At 36.3% G+C, this 19223-nt stretch overlaps 1 protein-coding gene across 2 annotated transcripts in view; it reads left to right on the forward strand.

Annotated features, from left to right (window-relative positions):
* TSGA10 (testis specific 10) overlaps nucleotides 1-19223 on the forward strand; it is a 145601-nt gene that overhangs the window by 32017 nt on the left and 94361 nt on the right. For both annotated transcript variants that reach the window (XM_058428415.1, XM_058428414.1), the window contains exons 5-7: nucleotides 850-1017; nucleotides 1416-1577; nucleotides 6302-6453. In XM_058428415.1, coding sequence (XP_058284398.1) covers nucleotides 967-1017; nucleotides 1416-1577; nucleotides 6302-6453 — 365 coding nt within the window. In that variant the 5' untranslated portion in view covers nucleotides 850-966. The remainder of the gene's footprint in view (nucleotides 1-849; nucleotides 1018-1415; nucleotides 1578-6301; nucleotides 6454-19223) is intronic.

A 19223-nucleotide genomic window follows, 5' to 3' on the forward strand; every position in this document is an offset into this window, starting at 1 on the left:
TAAAATATTTAAAACCCTCTATCTGAAAGTATATCTATAATTTTCTCCCAATAAAGTATTGTTAAATAAATGTTGTCGAAGAAGTGTTTCTAATATATTAAAGTGAATGCAAATTTGTGGGAATGCTTACAAGTGTGGAATAGCCAGCATTCAGTTAATTTATTCACTCATTGAACAATATTGGACAAAACTTAGATGCTATAACAGATGCTTTAATAGTAGCATATGTTTTTCTTCTTTTTTTGATATGGAGTCTTGCTTTGTTGCCCAGGCTGGAGTGCAATGACACAATCTTGGCTCACCACAACCTCCGCCTCCCGGGTTCAAGTGATTCTCCTGCCTCAGCCTCCCAAGTAGCTGGGACTACAGGTGTGCGCCACCATGCCTGGCTAATTTTTTTGTATTTTTAGTAGAGACGGGGTTCCACCATGTTGGCCAGGCTGGTCTCGAACTCCTGACCTCATGATCCACCCTCCTCAGCCTCCCAAGGTGCTGGGATTATAGGCGTGAGCCACCATGCCCAGCCTAGTAGCATATGTTTTCCTAAAGCAAATCCATGCCATTTCTAGGATCTGTGCTAGGTCTGTGGACATTTCTGGCCTCTCTAAAATTTCTTTAAGATTTTTTCTCCAAAATTATCTTTCAGTTAAAATATAGCATACCCAGAAATGCTGGAAAAGAAAGATATCTAACTGCTTTTTAAAAATTGATATATAATTTTTTAAATGTTGTATTTAAAAAATACCAAATTAAATGTTTTTAAGGATCCTGTTTGTTTTCAATTTCACTTAGAAAATGATGCTATAGTTTGGCTTGAAATAATGGCCTAATTTTTTCCTCCTTGGCAAGATAATTTTAGATACTGAAAAAGCACAAAATAAATCTCCTTCTAGACTTGATTCCTTTGTCAAGACTTTGGAAGCAGACAAAGATTACTATAAGCGTGAAGCTCAACATTTGAGAAAGATGATGAGAAGTAGGTCTAAAAGTCCAAGACGCCCATCACCAACTGCCCGGGTAGGTTTTATAAGCTTATAAATATTTTGGAGTTTGTTGCCCAGACACTGGCTTTTGTTCTTTGTTTTACCTAATTTGAAAATAATTTGTTTTGATTTGGTGTGAATTGCCGTATCAAAGGGGTTGAGAGACAGAGGTCTCTTTGATGGCACAGTAGACTACTGATGTTGGTTCTTTATCCTCAGTGTAAGTAGCGCTTGGGAGGTAATCAGGCAAATGTGGAATAATTTGGAATGAAGCTGTTTTAAAAAGATGCGGTTTTTAAACTTATTTTTTATAATTTCCTTTCATTATATAGTCTTGTTTTCTTAAATAGAAATTGGGCACTGCCATCAATAGCACCTTTCTATCACTACTATATATCAAAGAAGAATTTCAAATTTCTTATGTAATTACAGGGTGCAAACTGTGATGTAGAACTTTTGAAGACAACAACAAGAGATTGTGAAGAACTTAAATGCATGATGGAAAAATATGAGCGCCATTTGGCAGATATTCACGGTAATATGAAGGTTCTTACATCAGAGAGAGACAAGGCCTTCCTTAAACTTCATGAACAGGTAAACATATAAAAAACAAATTATGTAAGTAATAACATTGAGTTCTAGAGGTATGTAATTCTTCTTTGAGATCTATGAGACTGCTTAAACCTGCAAATCAAATTAATCTAACATTTAGGGATTACATATGTTTTTAAGATATTCTTAATGAAATGTAATACATTTCCAATACAGTAGGTATGTGAGTACACACATATGTCATCCCCATAGCCAAAAAAAGATCCTATACATGCATAAAAATAGTCTTATTTTTGGAATAAGATATGAAGAAACCGTTAAATGATAAGGTGTTATGAGTTCAAGGTAAAAACATCAAATCCTGACCTTTTTACCTTGAACTTGCCACACCTTATCACATCACTAGGAACTTTTATATAATTTGCTTAATTTTAGAGAATAAAAGAAGTGTGTAGTTTATCTCTGCTTTCTAGCTTAAAGTTGCATAGCTTTTATTAATCAAATAGCTTCTTTACCCAACAAGTATTAAATCCTATAAATCACCATATAACTTCTTTTAAAAGTATCACAATTTTTTAACGAATTATAGCTACTATATGCAGGGTTCTAGACTCACTACTCTGAGGGATAGAAAAATGATAAGATGCTGACCATGTTTTCCTATAAATTTACAGTCTAGTTAGGGAGATAAAGTATATTGTATTTATTGATTTTTATTAAGTGGTCTAGAAGATATTATAAGAAACAAAAGAAGTGGGCATTTTTAGATATGGTGATTGAGGAAATCTTTATTGAAAGATATGAAGTGTGAGCCCTGAAAAATGAATGGAGTTTCTATTACCCTGAAAGGGGCTAGAAGGAACATTCCAGACTAAAGGAATGGTATGAGGCAAAAGATAAAGGTAGGAAAATCAGCAGATAAATAAATTGGTTTAAGACTAGAATAGAGGGTGTGTGTCAGTGGAGAAGGGAGAGAGCTAAGACTTGAAAGGTAGATTGCACTAGAGCAGGAATCAATATACTTTTTCTGTAAGGCCCAGACAAAAAATGTCTTCTGCTTTGCAAGCCATGTGGTCTGTGTTGTAACTAATCAGCCCTATTGTTGTAGGGTGAAAGCAGCTTTGGACAATACATAAATGAATAACTTTGGCTGTATTACAATAAAACTTTATGGATACTGAAATTTGAATTTCACATCATTTTTACTTGTTTTAAAATACTATTTTGATATTTTCCCCAACCATTTAAAAATGCAAAAATATTTCTCCACTTACAGACCTACAGGAGGCAGGCTAGATGTGGCCTGTGAGTTATATATAGTTTGCTGACTTCTGGACTAAATGGTACAGGCTGTTCAGTGGGCCTTATGTGGGGTTTATATTTTGCTTTATAAGCAACAATCTTTTTTTTTTTAAAGGCAGGCAAAATATGACCAAAGTATCATTTTTACAATTTTACAGTTTTAACCTTATGGCAAATTTTTATTTCTCACATAATCTTTCTGTATTGTCTTCTTATATAACAATTTCTCCTTTGAAGGAATTGGTGGAGGGAGAGACCATGGACTCCTCCTTAGAAGGCCTTTATAGTAGTGCGCATATAAGGCATTAAGGGACTAAACAAGGGTGTTTCAGTGGAAATAAATGTAGGGACAGATGCAAAAGACCCTGTAAAGGAAGATTTGACATGATTTGATTTTAGGAAGAAGGAGGGTTGCATGACAATGACTAAAATTCTGTCTTGAATGACTCAGCAATGTGGTAATAAAATAAGAAATAGGAGAGTCATTGGTGGTTTGAGGAAAAAGATGTGAGTTTGTTTTTAGACAGAGTAAGATGATGGTAGCACACTCAGGTCGTAATTGCCATCAGGCTGTAAGAAATGTGGGACTGGAGTAGAGAGAGGCAAGAGTTAAATAGTTAGCTTTGGAAGTCATCTGCTTAGAGGTGAGCTTTGAGCCTTCAGAGTGGATGAAGTCTCTGAATGAGAAAACTGTACATAGAGGAGCAGAAAAGTTAAGATGTAATATTCAAGATGCAGAAGGGAACCTTTGAAAGAGACAAAGATGACAGAGAGGTAGGGAGGAACAATGTTATAAGGGAGGAAGGAATCTCAAGAAGAAGGATGTTGTAAACAGCAACAGAACACTGAAATATTAAGGAGAACAGGAACTGAAAAAAGACCATTATATTTGGTTAGGTGTTTAATTGAAATTCCGCAGAGGGTGGGAGGGTGGGAGCCAGGTTATTCTGGGGTGATAGAGTGGATGGTAAGGAACCATTGGCAATAGTTACAGACTATGGGACTTTTTTTTTTAATGTGTCGCAGGAAGAAGAGACATAGGATGGTAAATTGGTCAGCAGGATCAAGTGACAGGTTTTCAAGATAAGGGAGCACTGTACATGACTGAAGGCAGGGGAGAAAGTGCCAGTGGAGAGGGTACTATTCAAGAAGAGAAGAAATAATTATAATTGAGTCAGGGAGATCTCAGAAGACACTTTAGGAGATGAGGTTTGGGGTTCTGGTGAAGGCTTAGCTGTGGAAATTGGGAAGTTACATATTTTCCTTTGGGGCTTGAAGACTATCTGAATAGACAGTGATCAAAGTCAAGAGGAAAAGAGACCTGTGCAGCGAACTATGATATTAAATAATCTGCAGGTTTGGAATAGATTTGGGACCCAAGGATGGTTGAACAGATGTGCCGAGACACTCTGCTGGGTTATCAGTAAGGATTGGTGGGCCTTTCTGTCAGGGCAAAAGTAGCCAAGACATAGGAATGGCATGTGCATTTATACTTAGGAAGACTGAAACACTATGATAATATTCATTAAACCGGTAGTCTGCCTAAATTGTGCTGAATTTAAATTTACACTACAAAATGAATAAATGGAGTATACCAAATATATTTCTTAGCAAAACATTCTCTGTTGCAATGACTTCCTCCAAATTAATTTTATTTTAGACTTTTGGCAAAGATGTTGTAACATGAACTTCTATTTAAATATATTCATTTTCATTTATTTGTATAAGCTCAGTTTAAAATAAAAGTGATACCATTACCCTGCTGCATGCACGTTGATGTAGGTTTGCATTTTAACTGGCTAGATATAAGATTTTTTTTGTTTATGTGTTCTAAAGCTTGTTAAACCAAATTCTGTGAGTTAAATAATAGGCACAGGAAGAAATCGCCCGACTTCGACGAGAAATAATGAAAAGCTGTAAGAGTCCTAAATCAACAACGGCACATGCTATTCTCCAGCGAGTGGAGACTGAAAGAGATGTAGCCTTCACTGATTTATGAAGAATGACCATAGAACGAGATAGTCTAAGGGAGAGGCTAAAGGTTGGAAAGGATTTTATTTACGTGAACATATGTGAAACACAAATGCAGGGATATTGAAATCACTTTATTTGGTTTTTGCTTTTTAATCAGATTGCTCAAGAGACAGCATTTAATGAGAAGGCTCACCTGGAACAAAGGATAGAGGAGCTGGAGTGTGCAGTTCATAATGTAAAAAAAAAAAAAAAAAAAAAAATCTCTTTTGGCTGTAAACACTCAATGGCTTTCCCCTTTCCCCTTTTTCTGTGTTCAGAGAAGTTATTTTATTTTCCTAAGATAGTGTTTATAGTCCTAAAATACTTAAGGTATTTTATAGCGTACATTGTCACTTTTTCATTTGTTTATTTCCTTCTAAAAATGTGAGTCAATGTTTTTTGGTGTTAGGTTACAAAGTATGTATTTTAAAAAAATCATTAGAAATCCATTTTCAGGGATCTTACCTACTTTCTCATCTCCATATTTTGTTACAGATAATATTGCCAGATGTAAAGAAAATGGTTTATTCTACCTAAAGAGTGGATAAGGAGAGAAAAATTATGATGAAATAAAAATTCTAAGCAAAGTTTATTTAAACTAAATTTAAATGTGAAGCATCACCTTTTCCTAATCAGATTTGATATTGCTATGAAAATATATTGATGATATTGTCACTATATAAACATAATCAAGGGAATTTAACTTTCTGTTACCAAATATGATTGAATATATTTATAAATTCATCTATACTGTTTTATTGTAATGAGTTAAAAATATGAGACGGGGCCGGGCATGGTGGCTCATGCCTGTAATCCCAGCACTTTGGGAGGCCAAGGCGGGTGGATCACCTAAGGTCAGGAGTTTGAGACCAGCCTGACCAATATGGTGAAACCCTGTCTCTACTAAAAATATGAAAATTAGCCAGGTGTGGTGGCGTGCACCTGTAGTCCCAGCTACTTGGGAGGCTGAGACAGGAGAATTGCTTGCACCCGGGAGTTGGAGATTGCAGTGAGCCGAGATCGCACCACTGCACTTCAACCTGGGCGACAGAGCGAGACTCTGTCTCAAAAAAAAAAAAAAAATTACTAGACAGAAGAAAATAATTTTTATTTTCATAATCCTACATTATATGTGTAATTTATTAATGTTGGGCAACAAATAAATTCTTTTGCAAACCGCATATTTATGCTATAGTCAAATTGAACCAGATTGAAAAATATAGACTGGTATACTGTGATAAGCTTTATAGAAAAGCTTTGCAGTGGCTTTTTCTTGGTCCTGGTTCACAACACCTTATCTGTAAAACCTTCTACGGCAGTCAGGTCTAACCTGATAATCTCATCATGTCAGTCTTGCCATAAACCAGTTTGTACAGAGGGAGTATGCCCTTCAGGAAGATTACTAAGGTGTTTTTAGTGATGGCAGTAACCTTGTCATTCTACTTGTATAGCTTGATGATGAACGTATGGAGCAAATGTCAAATATGACTTTGATGAAGGAAACCATAAGCACTGTGGAAAAAGAAATGAAATCACTAGCAAGAAAGGCAATGGATACCGAAAGTGAACTTGGCAGACAAAAAGCAGAGAATAATTATTTGAGGTAAACTAAATCACCTTTAAACAACCAACAGTTTACTATAACTATAGCTCGCTTTTTATAGTGTATTTTATAATGAAAATTACTTGTTGAGTTCAGTTTCTGAGAGGATTATTGAAAAGCAGTTGTAGGAACCCTTGGCACACAGTGAACAATTTTCCTGAGCTCAATCACAGACTGGTAATGCCATACTTAACTAGGAATCACACTTCTAGTAATCTTACTTTACATTTGTAAAAAACTTCAACTTTTAACTGAAATAGCTTTTACAGAGCTCTTCTAGGTACAGAATATATTTGACTTTGATTGTTTAATTTACCTTTATAACTTTAAATTCTGTTGTGGCATATGAACAGTATAAGAAAACACAAAGCACAGGTTTGGCAGTTGCTTAGGAAAAGGGTGATTTAGAATATAATGAAAAGCCGTATCAGAGAAATAGGAGCATGTGATGGAATATCTATTAATTGAATGCAAGTACTATACTTAGCCTTTCCTATGTACTGGTATGGTTGCCGAAGATGTATCAACTGAAGCAGCCTACAGCAATAAGCTTGGGAGAATGAGTTTTTGAAGACCTCTACGAGTGGTTTTTCTTTTAGTATCTGTTGTGAGAAACAGAGGTTCTACAGATTTCGTAAGGTTGAATTTCATTGCGTCTATGAACATTGAAAAATAGTAATAGCTTAATATCTAGGTGATGGGTTGATCTGTGTGGCAAATCACCGTGGCACACGTTTACCTATGTAACACACCTGCACATTCTGTACATGTACCCCGGAACTTAAAATAAGAAAGAAAAATAGTAGTTCACACTCCTATTAATGCCGAGATTACAGGCATGAGCCACCAGGCCTGGCCTTTCTTAACACAATTTTAAGCATATAATCTGGTATTGTTAAATGTAAGAACGGTATGGTAAAGCAGATCTCTAGAGTTTTTCATATTGCATAACTGAATGTCTGTATCCTTTGAACAGCACTCTCTATTTCCCCCTCCAGTCAATCCCTGGCAACTACTATTTTACTTTCTGTTTCTGAGTTTAACTATTTAGAGACATCTTGTAAGTGGAGTATTGAGTAGTATTTGTCCTTCTCTGGTTGTCGTATTTCACTTAGCATAATGTCAGTGTTTGTCCACGTTGTAGCATATGACAGAATTTCCTCCTTTCTTGAGGCTGAATCTTTAGTTCTTTATCTGTTTGTTCCTTTCTCTCTCTCTCCTTTTGTTTTTATAATTCTTTGTTAATGTTAGCTCTCTTGATAGTGTCCCCTATATCCCATAGGCTTTCTTCATTTCTTTTTACTCTTTTTTCTCCTCTGGGTATTTCCTAATGACCTGCCTTCAAGCTTACAAATTATTTTTTTCTACTTCATCTAGTCTGTTGATGTTCTCCAAGAAGCTTGTCTTAGGCTGGGTACAGTGGCTCATGCCTGTAATCCCAGCACTTTGAGGGGCCAAGGCAGGAGGATTACTCGAGGCCAGGAGTTTGAAATAAGCGTAGGCAACATAGCAAGACCTTGTCTCTGCAAAAATAAAAGTATCTTTTTATTGACAGACATTGTTTAGTCAGATTTATTCGTCTTTCCTATTTGATTTATAATTTTTTTTTTTTTTTTTGAGACGGAGTCTCACTCTGTCACCCAGGCTGGAGTGCAGTGGTGCGATCTCAGCTCACTGCAAGCTCCGCCTCCTGGGTTCATGCCATTCTCCTGCCTCAGCCTCCCGAGTAGCTGGGACCTTGTGATTCACCCACCTCAGCCTCCCAAAGTGCTGGGATTACAGGCGTGAGCCACCACGCCCAGCCTAATTTATGCTTTTTTTTTTGTACTCAGCCTAATTTATGCTTTTTTTTTTAACTGAGGAAATATTTTTGTACCTTAAGATCATGAAGGTATGTTCCTATATTATCTTCATATTTATATCTGTAATTTACCAGGAGTGTTTTTTTTTTGAGACAGAGTCTCGCTGTGTCACCCAGGCTGGAGTGCGGTGGCACGATCTTGGCTCACTGCAAGCTCCGCCTCCCGGGTTCACGCCATTCTCCTGCCTCAGCCTCCTGAGTAGCTGGGACTACAGGCGCCCGCCACTGTGCCCAGCTAATTTTTTGTATTTTTAGTAGAGACGGGGTTTCACCGTGTTAGCCCGGATGGTCTCGATCTTCTGACCTCGTGATCCGCCCGCCTCGGTCTCCCAAAGTGCTGGGATTACAGGCGTGAGCCACTGCGCCCGGCCCTACCAGGAGTGTATTTTTGTGTATGTTGTGAGGCAGTGGTCAAGTTTTGTTTTATTTTGCTTTTTAACATATGATTACTCAATTTTCCCAGTAATATTTGTTAAAAAGATTGTCCTTTTCTCTACTGCTCTGCAGAGATATTTTTCTTATAAATAAATATCTATGTATGTGTGTATTTCTAGGGTCAATAATCTGTTCCATTTGTCTTTTACATGGTTCTTGTACCATTACAAAACTTTCCTAATTACTATAACTGTAAAAGTGTTAAACCTATAAGAACAAATCTACCTTGTTATTCATCAAGAAAGTCTTGACTATTGCCAGCCCTTTGCATTTTCAGTTTTCATATAAATTTTAGAGTGAGCTGGTCAAAGTCCACCCCGAAAAAGAAAAACACTATTAAGATTTTAATTGGCATTGAGTTGAATCATAGATTAATTTTGAAATAATTTATTTTTATGTTATTTGAGTCTTCTGGGCCACCATAAACATTGTATATCTCTCTATATATTTATATATTTTTCAGTTTTGCTCTATAATGTTTCCTATTTTTTGTGTGTAGAGAGGTCTTACATTTATTTTGTTAAATTTGTAGGTACTCAGTATTTTGAGATGATTTTAACTGTTTTTAAAAATTGTGGCTGTTATATAAAAATAAAATTGATTTTTGTATTTTGGTGTGGTATCCAACAGTCCTGCTAACTTTTCATTAATTTTAATAACCCACCTACAGAAGTTTTTTTTATTTGTGTACATAAAATCATGTTATCTGCAAGTATTCTTTTCCTGCCTCTCTAATTCTTATACATTTTATTTTTCTTGCCTTGTTATATGTGAATTACTTCTAATTAACTATTAAATATATTTCTTGTAGGTTCTTTGATAACTATGTAATACTAGATTTAAGAAAATTTTCTTCTATTTTGCCCAGATATTAAAAAATCATACATGAATGTTGAAATTGATCTGATAATTTTTATTCATGTATTTAGCTGCTCACATTATTTTTCTCCCTTATTCTGTTAAAATGTGAACTTACACTGATTAATTTTGTAATACTAAACCAACCTTACAGGGTAGAATAAATACAGATTGGTCACACTATATTATGCCTGTTACTATTATCGGTCTAAGTTAACTAATATTTTGTTTTGTATATTTACATCCATTTTGGTAATTTAGATTGGCTGATAATTTACCTTTATTTTATTTTATTTTTTATTATTTTTGAGACGGAGTTTCGCTCTTGTTGCCCAGGCTGGAGTGCAACGGCACGATCTTGGCTCACTGCAACCTCCGCCTCCCAGGTTCAAGTTATTCTCCTGCCTCAGCCTCCCGAGTAGCTGGAATTACAGGGATGTGCCACTACACCCAGCTAATTTTGTATTTTTAGTAGAGAAGGGGTTTCTCCATGTTGGTCAGGCTGGTCTTGAACTCCCGAACTCAGGTGATCTGCCTGCCTCGGCCTCCCAAAGTGCTGGGATTACAGGCGTGAGCCATCACGCCCGGCTGTCTCTTATGGCTTTTTTAAATCAGATTTTGATATGAAGGTAATGTAAACTCATACTATAATACTCTTTTTAATTCATTTTTTCTTCTGTCATTTTGTGGAACAGTTTGTATAAGATTGGAGTTGTAGAATTTACCAATAAAGTCATTTGGATCTCATCTTTTCTTTAAGGGAAGGTTTTATTTCATTTATTTATTAACGAAATTAGAATTTTCTTCTTATGCCAGTCAGTATATATATGTAAGCAGTTTTCATTTTGTCTAAATTTAAAAGGATGTTTAGTATAATGTTATTTATAATATCCTGTGGACATTTTAATGTACATAGAGTCTGTAGTTATTTCCTGTTTTTCTATTCTGCAATTGGTGGTTATGATTAGTTTTTTCCAAAGACCAACATTTTGCTTTGGTTTTGATCCTCTCTATTGTTTGTTTTTATTATTTCATTACTTTTGCTCTTATTTTATTATTTCCTTTCTTCTATTTAGATTTCTTTTTTTCTTGAATTTTCTTCAGATGAATGCTTACATTTTTACTTTTTAGGGCTTTTTTTCTTTTTTCTTTCTTTCTTTTTTTTTTTTGAGGCAGAGTTCCTCCATCCAGTTAGTACAGTGGTGGACTCGGCTCATTGTATACCCATTCTCCTGCCTCAGCCTCCCAAGTAGCTGGGATTACAGGCGCCTGCCACCATGCCCGGCTGATTTTTTTTGTATTTTTAGTAGAGATGGGGTTTCACCGTATTAGGCAGGATGGTCTCGAACTCCTGACCTCGTGATCCGCCTGCCTTGGCCTCCCAAAGTGCTGGGATTACCGGCATGAGCCACCGTGCCTGGCTAGGCCTTTTTTTCTAATAGAAACATGTAAAGCTTTAAATTATCCTCAAAATACTTCTTTAGGAATATTCTAAATGTTTTGATATTTACTGTTTTCTGTATAAAAATTTTTTCTCCTTGGAGAGCTGTCAATTTTTTCATTATATATTTTGATGGTATGTTATTAGGTGCATATACATTTAGAATTTTTCTATTACTAAGTGACTTTCTTTATCTCTACTCATGTTTCTTACCTCTTTGTATGATATTAACATAGCTATACCAATTTTCCTTCGGTATTCATTTTCATGAAAAATATTTTCTTTTGCTGTCAACCTTTAAGTGTCCTTATGTTTTAGACATCTTTCACAAGTAGCACGTGTTAAGTTTTTAAAATTTAATCTGACATCTTTTATATTTTAACTGGATCATTTGGTCCATTTGTATTTTATTTACTTATATCTTTGGGTTTAAATCTAATGTCTTTATACTTTCTGTTATTATCAATTATGTGATTCCTTTCTTGCCTTCTTTTGGATTGATGGGGTATTTAAAAAATCATTTTATTGTTTTCTGTCAGCTTAGAAATCATTCTAGAAGTCATAAACTCATTTATTATTCTTTTAGTGATTACCTGAGAATTGCAAGAACCTTAGAACAGTAACTCCATTTACCGATCTTAACTTCTGTACCATTTTTAGCTGAATATTTTAATAACACATATACATATATGTGTGTATAAATATATATATATAAACTGAATAAAACACTTACTGTTGTTTGCTCAGTCAATATTTGTTTAGATTTACCTGTACATTTATTCTTTTCATTGCCCTTTATTCCTTTTGTTGCCTTTGAGTGATCTGGGATCCTTTATTTTCTGTCAGAAAAATATCCTTTAGAATTTATTTTAGAATTTTGTCTGAATTTAAGTTTTTGGGGTCCTATATATATTTTTTCAGATTCAGGTTATTAATATGCAATAACATATGGTCAGTTTGATGAATGTAGACAATTGTATATAACTGACCATACTTTTTTTTTTTTTTTGAGACGGAATCTCGCTGTTGCCCAGGCTGGAGTGCAGTGGCACAATCTTGGTTCACTGCTAGCTCCGCCTCCCAGGTTCACGCCATTCTCCTGCCTCAGCCTCCCAAGTAGCTGGGACTACAGGTGCCCGCCACCACACCCAGCTAATTTTTTCTATTTTTAGTAGAGATGGGGTTTCACCATGTTAGCCAGGATGGTCTCAATCTCCTGACCTTGTGATATGCCCACCTCAGCCTCCCAAAGTGCTGAGATTACAGGCATGAGCCACTGCTCCCGGCCACCATACTTTAAAAAAGATACAGAGCATTTCCTTCCCTCCAGATAGTTTGCTGATTCTCCTTTCCAGTTAGTTCTCCTCCTCCCCATTGCCTGACACTTATTACCATAGGTAAATTTTGCCTGTATCTGGGTTTCTTACAGGGTGTCCCCACTTTGCATGGTTTCTATATGTATTAATTTGGTTAGTAGGGTTTAGTTAAGTAGTATCAGTTCTCTACCAACACAGTTTCAGTTACCAGAGTAATTACTGTGAGTAATTGCATTAAGTAGAAACTTACTGCTAGCTTTTTAATCTACAAATCCCTAAGAAAATAACAGATATAAATCATAACCAGGGATCAATCACATCACTTCTTTTAAAGTGTGTGGGTGATTGATCAGTGACATGTTAATCAGTTTATGCTTAGATAGCAAAGTCTGTTGTTCTGTTGGCTCCTCGTTTCCCAGTGATAAACATGTGACATTTTATAAAATGGTTAGTTGAAAGGGGGGAATTGGCCATCAAAGATGATAATGCAACAAAGAATCCAAGAGTTATAACACTAGAAGCAAAATTTGAGTCAAATGTAAAGGGAATTAAGGAAGAAATAGCTGTCATGGAAATGTTGACACTGTTGCCATTAAAGAGATTCTAGATAGGCAGCCAGGGAAACTAGTAAAGGCAACCTTATCAACATAAGTGAAGAGAGTGATTGTGACAGAAAGGATGAAGGCAGCCCAGTAGACGTGACATTGGCAAAAGCCATCACATTAAAAGAACTCTCCGAAATGTTTCATGCCGTTGAAAGCATAAAGGGTAAAACATGGAAGCTGGATATGAAATTCTGGGTTGAAAATTCTTTTCTTTAAGAATGTTGAATATTGGCCCCCACTCTCTTCTGGCTTGTAGAGTTTCTGCCGAGAGATCAGCTGTTAGTCTGATGGGCTCCCCCTTGTGGGTAACCCGACCTTTCTCTCTGGCCGCCCTTAACATTTTTTCCTTCATTTCAACTTTGGTGAATCTGACAATTATGTGTCTTGGAGTTCCCCTTCTCTAGGAGTATCTTTGTGGCGTTCTCTGTATTTCCTGAATTTGAATGTTGGCCTGCCTTGCTAGATTGGGGAAGTTCTCCTGGATAATATCCTGCAGAGTGCCATCCTGATACCAAAGCCTGGCAGAGATACAACAAAAAAAGAGAATTTTAGACCAATATCCTTGATGAACATTGATGCAAGAATCCTCAATAAAATACTGGCAAAACGAATCCAGCAACACATCAAAAAGCTTATCCACCATGATCAAGTGGGCTTCATCCCTGGGATGCAAGGCTGGTTCAACATACAAAAATCAATAAACGTAATCCAGCATATAAACAGAACCAAAGATAAAAACCACATGATTATCTCAATAGATGCAGAAAAGGCCTTTGACAAAATTCAACAACCCTTCATGCTAAAAACTCTCAATAAATTAGGTATTGATGGGATGTATCTCAAAATAATAAGAGCTATCTATGACAAACCCACAGCCAATATCATACTGAATGGACAAAAACTGGAAGCATTCCCTTTGAAAACTGGCACAAGACAGGGATGCCCTCTCTCACCACTCCTACTCAACATAGTGTTGGAAGTTCTGGCCGGGGCACTCAGGCAGGAGAAGGGAATAAAGGGCATTCAATTAGGAAAAGAGGAAGTCAAATTGTCCCTGTTTGAAGATGACATGATTGTATATCTAGAAAACCCCATTGTCTCAGCCCAAAATCTCCTTAAGCTGATTAGCAACTTCAGCAAAGTCTCAGGATACAAAATCAATGTACAAAAATCACAAGCATTCTTATACACCAATAACAGACAAACAGCCAAATCATGAATGAACTCCCATTCACAATTGCTTCAAAGAGAATAAAATACCTAGGAATCCAACTTACAAGGGATGTGAAGGACCTCTTCAAGGAGAGCTACAAACCACTGCTCAATGAAATAAAAGAGGATACAAACAAATGGAAGAACATTCCATGCTCATGGATAGGAAGAATCAATATCGTGAAAATGGCCATACTGCCCAAGGTAATTTATAGATTCAATGCCATCCCCATCAAGCTACCAATGACTTTCTTCACAGAATTGGAAAAAACTACTTTAAAGTTCATTTGGAACCAAAAAAGAGCCTGCACCGCCATGTGAATCCTAAGCCAAAAGAACAAAGCTGGAGGCATCACGCTACCTGACTTCAAACTATACTACAAGGCTACAGTAACCAAAACAGCATGGTACTGGTACCAAAACAGACATATAGACCAATGGAACAGAACAGAGCCCTCAGAAATAATGCCACATATCTACAACCATCTGATCTTTGACAAACCTGACAAAAACAAGCAAAGGGGAAAGGATTCCCTATTTAATAAATGGTGCTGGGAAAACTGGCTAGCCATATGTAGAAAGCTGAAACTGGGTCCCTTCCTTACACCTTATACAAAAATTAATTCAAGATGGATTAAAGACTTACATGACAGACGTAAAACCATAAAAACCCTAGAAGAACACCTAGGCAATACCATTCAGGACATAGGCATGGGCAAAGACTTCATGTCTAAAACACCAAAAGCAATGGCAACAAAAGCCAAAATTGACAAATGGGATCTAATTAAACTAAAGAGCTTCTGCACAGCAAAAGAAACCACCATCAGAGTGAACAGGCAACCTACAGAATGGGAGAAAATTTTTGCAACCTACTCATCTGACAAAGGGCTAATATCCAGAATCTACAATGAACTCAAACAAATTTACAAGAAAAAAACAAACAACCCCGTCAAAAAGTGGGCAAAGGATATGAACAGACACTTCTCAAAAGAAGACATTTGTGTAGCCAAAAAACACATGAAAAAATGCTCATCATCACTGGCCATCAGAGAAATGCAAATCAAAACCACAATGAGATACCATCTCACACCAGTTAGAATGGCCATCATTAAAAAGTCAGGAAACAACAGGTGCTGGAGAGGATGTGGAGAAATAGGAACACTTTTACACTGTTGGTGGGACTGTAAACTAGTTCAACCATTGTGGACGTCAGTGTGGCGATTCCTCAGGGATCTAGAACTAGAAATACCATTTGACCCAGCCATCTCATTACTGGATATATACCCAAAGGATTATAAATCATGCTGCTATAAAGACACATGCACACGTATGTTTATGGCGGCACTATTCACAATAGCAAAGACTTGGAACCAACCCAAATGTCCAACAATGATAGACTGGATTAAGAAAATGTGACACATATACACCATGGAATACTATGGAGTCATAAAAAATGATGAGTTCATGTCCTTTGTAGGGACATGGATGAATCTGGAAACCATCATTCTCAGCAAACTATCGCAAGGACAAAAAGCCAAACACCGCATGTTCTCACTCATAGGTGGGAATTGAACAATGAGAACACATGGACACAGGAAGGGGAACATCACACACTGGGGCCTGTTGTGGGGTCGGAGGAGGGGGGAGGGATAGCATTAGGAGATATACCTAATGCTAAATGACGAGTTAATGCGTGCAGCACACCATCATGGCACATGTATACGTATGTAACAAACCTGCACGTTGTGCACATGTACCCTAAAAAAGTATAATAATAATAAAAAAAGATAACACACCTTCTTTTTCAGATAAATCTAGAAAAAAAAAAAAAAACATGGAAGCTGATCCAAACTTAGAAAAGTGTATAACAACTTTCCAAGACATAAAAAACATGCTTGCTCTGTATTTTTTTTTGATAAGAGGCGGCAAGCACTGTTCAAACTACTCTTGATAAACTTTTTAAAAGAATAAAACACGTTAATTTTCAATATATCTAATGTTTTAATTTACAATGTACTCAATAAATACTAGTTTTTTAAATTTTGCTATACACTTATAAATGACAGTAATAAAGTTGTATTTTGACAAAGAATTTAAAAGTTATGGAAAAATTATTTTTGTCATTGATTATTAAAGATTACTTTGCCTGGACAGCTTGTACAGTCATTTTTGTGGTCCTGCATGGCTGTCAAAGTTGTGGCTGCCTACATATGTACTGATACAATATACTTTTTTTGGCTAGGCACTGGTGGCTCACGCCTGTAATCCCAGCACTTTGGGAGGCTGAGGCGCGCGGGTCACGAGGTCAGGAGATTGAGACCAGCCTGGCCCAAATGGTGAAACCCGGTCTCTACTAAAAATACAAAAAGTAGCTGGGCGTGGTGGCACGTCCCTGTAATTCCAGCTACTTGGGAGGCTGAGGCAGGAGAATCGCTTGAACTAGGGAGTCAGAAGTTGCAGTGAGCTGAGATTGCGCCACTGTACTACAGCCTGGTGACAGACGAGACTCTGTCTGATTTTTTGTATTTCTGTGATGTCAGTTGTAATATCTGCCATTTCATTTCTAATCGAGCTAATTTGTATCGTCTGTCTTCTTTTCTTAGTTACATCTCGCTAAAGTATATACTTTTTTATGTATAAAGTATATACTTTTATGTATCTGGCTTGCTTCTTTCAATAGAATTTTTTTTAAAGAATCATTATCACTTTAAAAGTATTAATAGTACAATATTTTTAATATTTCTAATATGAACCTTTTATTTCTTATTTTATTTTTTTAAATTTCCATAGGTTTTTAAGGAACAGATGGTGTTTGGGTACATGAGTACATTCTTAAGTGATTTGTGAGATTTTGGTGCACCCATAACCCGAGCAGTATACACTGTGCCCAATTTGTAGTCTTTTATCCCTCACCCCCCCACCACCCTTTCCCCTAAATCCCCAAAGTCCATTGTATCATTCTTATGCCTTTGCATCCTCATAGCTTAGCTCCCACTTATGAGTGAGAACATAAGATGTTTGGTTTTCCATTCCTGAGTTACTTCCCTTAGAATAATGGTCTCCAGTTTCATCCAGGTTGCTGCAAATGCCATTATTTCATTCCTTTTTATGGCTGGATTGTATTCCATGGTATATATATAGCACAATTTCTTTATCCATTTATTGATTGATGGGCATTTGGGCTGGTTCTGTATTTTTGAAATTGCTAATTGTGCTGCTATAAACGTGTGTACAAGTATCTTTTTTGTATAATAACTTCTTTTCCTCTGGGTAGATACTCAGTATTTGGATTGCTTGATCAAATGGTTTTACATTTAGTTCTTTAAGGAATCTCCACACTGTTTTCCATAGTAGTTGTACTAGTTTACATTCCCACCAGCAGTGTAAAAGTGGTCTCTTTCGCCGCATCTCCACCAACATCTGTTGGTTTTTTATTTTTTTGATTATGGCCAATTCTTGTAGGAGTAAGGTGGTAACGCATTGTGTCTTTGATTTGCATTTCCCTGATCATGAGTGATGTTGAGAATTTTTTAATTTGTTTGTTGGCCATTTGTATATCTTCTTTTGAAAATTATCTATTCATGTCCTTAGCCCACCTTTTGATGGGATTGTTTGTTTTTTTATTGCTAATTTGTTTGTGTTCTGTGTAGATTCTGGATATTAGTCCTTTGTTGGATATATGGATTATGAAGATTTTCTCCTGCTGTGTTTTCTGTTTACTCTGCTGAGTGTTTCTTTTGCTGTGCAGAAACTTTTTCGTTTAATTAAGTCCCACCTACTTATTGTTTTTGTTCCATTTGCTTTTGGGTCTTTGGTCATAAAGTCACTGCCTAAGCCAATGTCTAGAAGGGTTTTTTAAATGTTATCTTCTATAATTGTTATGGTTTCAGGTCTTAGACTTAAGTGTTTGATCCGTCTTGAGTTGATTTTTGTGTAAGGTGAGAGATGAGGATCCAGTTTCATTCTTCTACATGTGGCTTGCCAATTATCCCAGCACCATTTGTTGAATAAGGTGTCATTTCCCCTACTTCATATTTTTGTTTGCTTTGTTGAAGATCAGTTGGCTTTAAGTATTTGGCCTTATTTCTGTGTTCTTACTCTGTTCCATTCGTCTAAGTGCCTATTTTTATATCAGTACCATGCTTTTTTGATAACTGTAGCTTTGTAGTATAGTTTGAAGTTGAATAATGAAGTGCCTCCAGGTTTGTTCTTTTTGCTTAGTCTTGCCTTGGCTATGTGGGCTCTTTTTTGGTTCCATATGAATTTTTGGATTGTTTTTCCTAGTTCTGTGAGGAAAGATGGTGTTATTTTGATGGGAATTGCATTGAATTTGTATGTTGCTTTTGGCAGTAGGTTCATTTTCACAGTATTGATTGTACCCATCCATGAGCATGGGACATGTTTCCATTTGTTTGTGTCATCTATGATGTCTTTCAGCAGTGTTTTATAGTTTTCCTTGTAGAGATCTTTCACCTCCTTGGTTAGGTATATTCCCAAGTGAGTTTTTTTTTTTTTTTTGCAGCTATTATAAAAGGTGTTGAGTTCTTGATTTGATTTTCTACATGATTGCTGTTGGTGTATAGCAGTGCTACTGATTTGTGTACATTGATTTTGTATCCTGAAACTTTTCTGAATTCATTTATCAGTTCTAGGAGCTTTTTGGAGGAGTCTAGGATTTTCTAGTTCTACGATCATATCATCAGTAAACAGCAACAGTTTGAATTCCTCTTTACTGATTTAGATGCCCTTTTCTCTGGTCTGATTGCTCTGGCTAAGACTTCCAGTACTATGTTGAATAGAAGTGGTGAGAGTGGGCATCCTTTTCTTTTTCCAGTTCTTAGCAGGAATGCTTTCAGTGTTTCCCTGTTCAGTATTATGTTGGCTGTGGGTATGTCCATAGATGGCTTTTATTACATTAAGGTATGTCCCTTTTATGCTGATTTTGCTGAGGGATTTAATCATAAAGGGATGCTGGATTTTTGTCTGATGCCTTCTCTCCATCTATTGAGATGATCACGTGATTTTTGTTTTTTATTCTGTTT

The sequence above is a fragment of the Hylobates moloch genome, unplaced genomic scaffold, assembly GCF_009828535.3.
Source record: "Hylobates moloch isolate HMO894 unplaced genomic scaffold, HMol_V3 SCAFFOLD_15, whole genome shotgun sequence".
In the NCBI taxonomy this organism is placed as follows: domain Eukaryota; kingdom Metazoa; phylum Chordata; class Mammalia; order Primates; family Hylobatidae; genus Hylobates; species Hylobates moloch.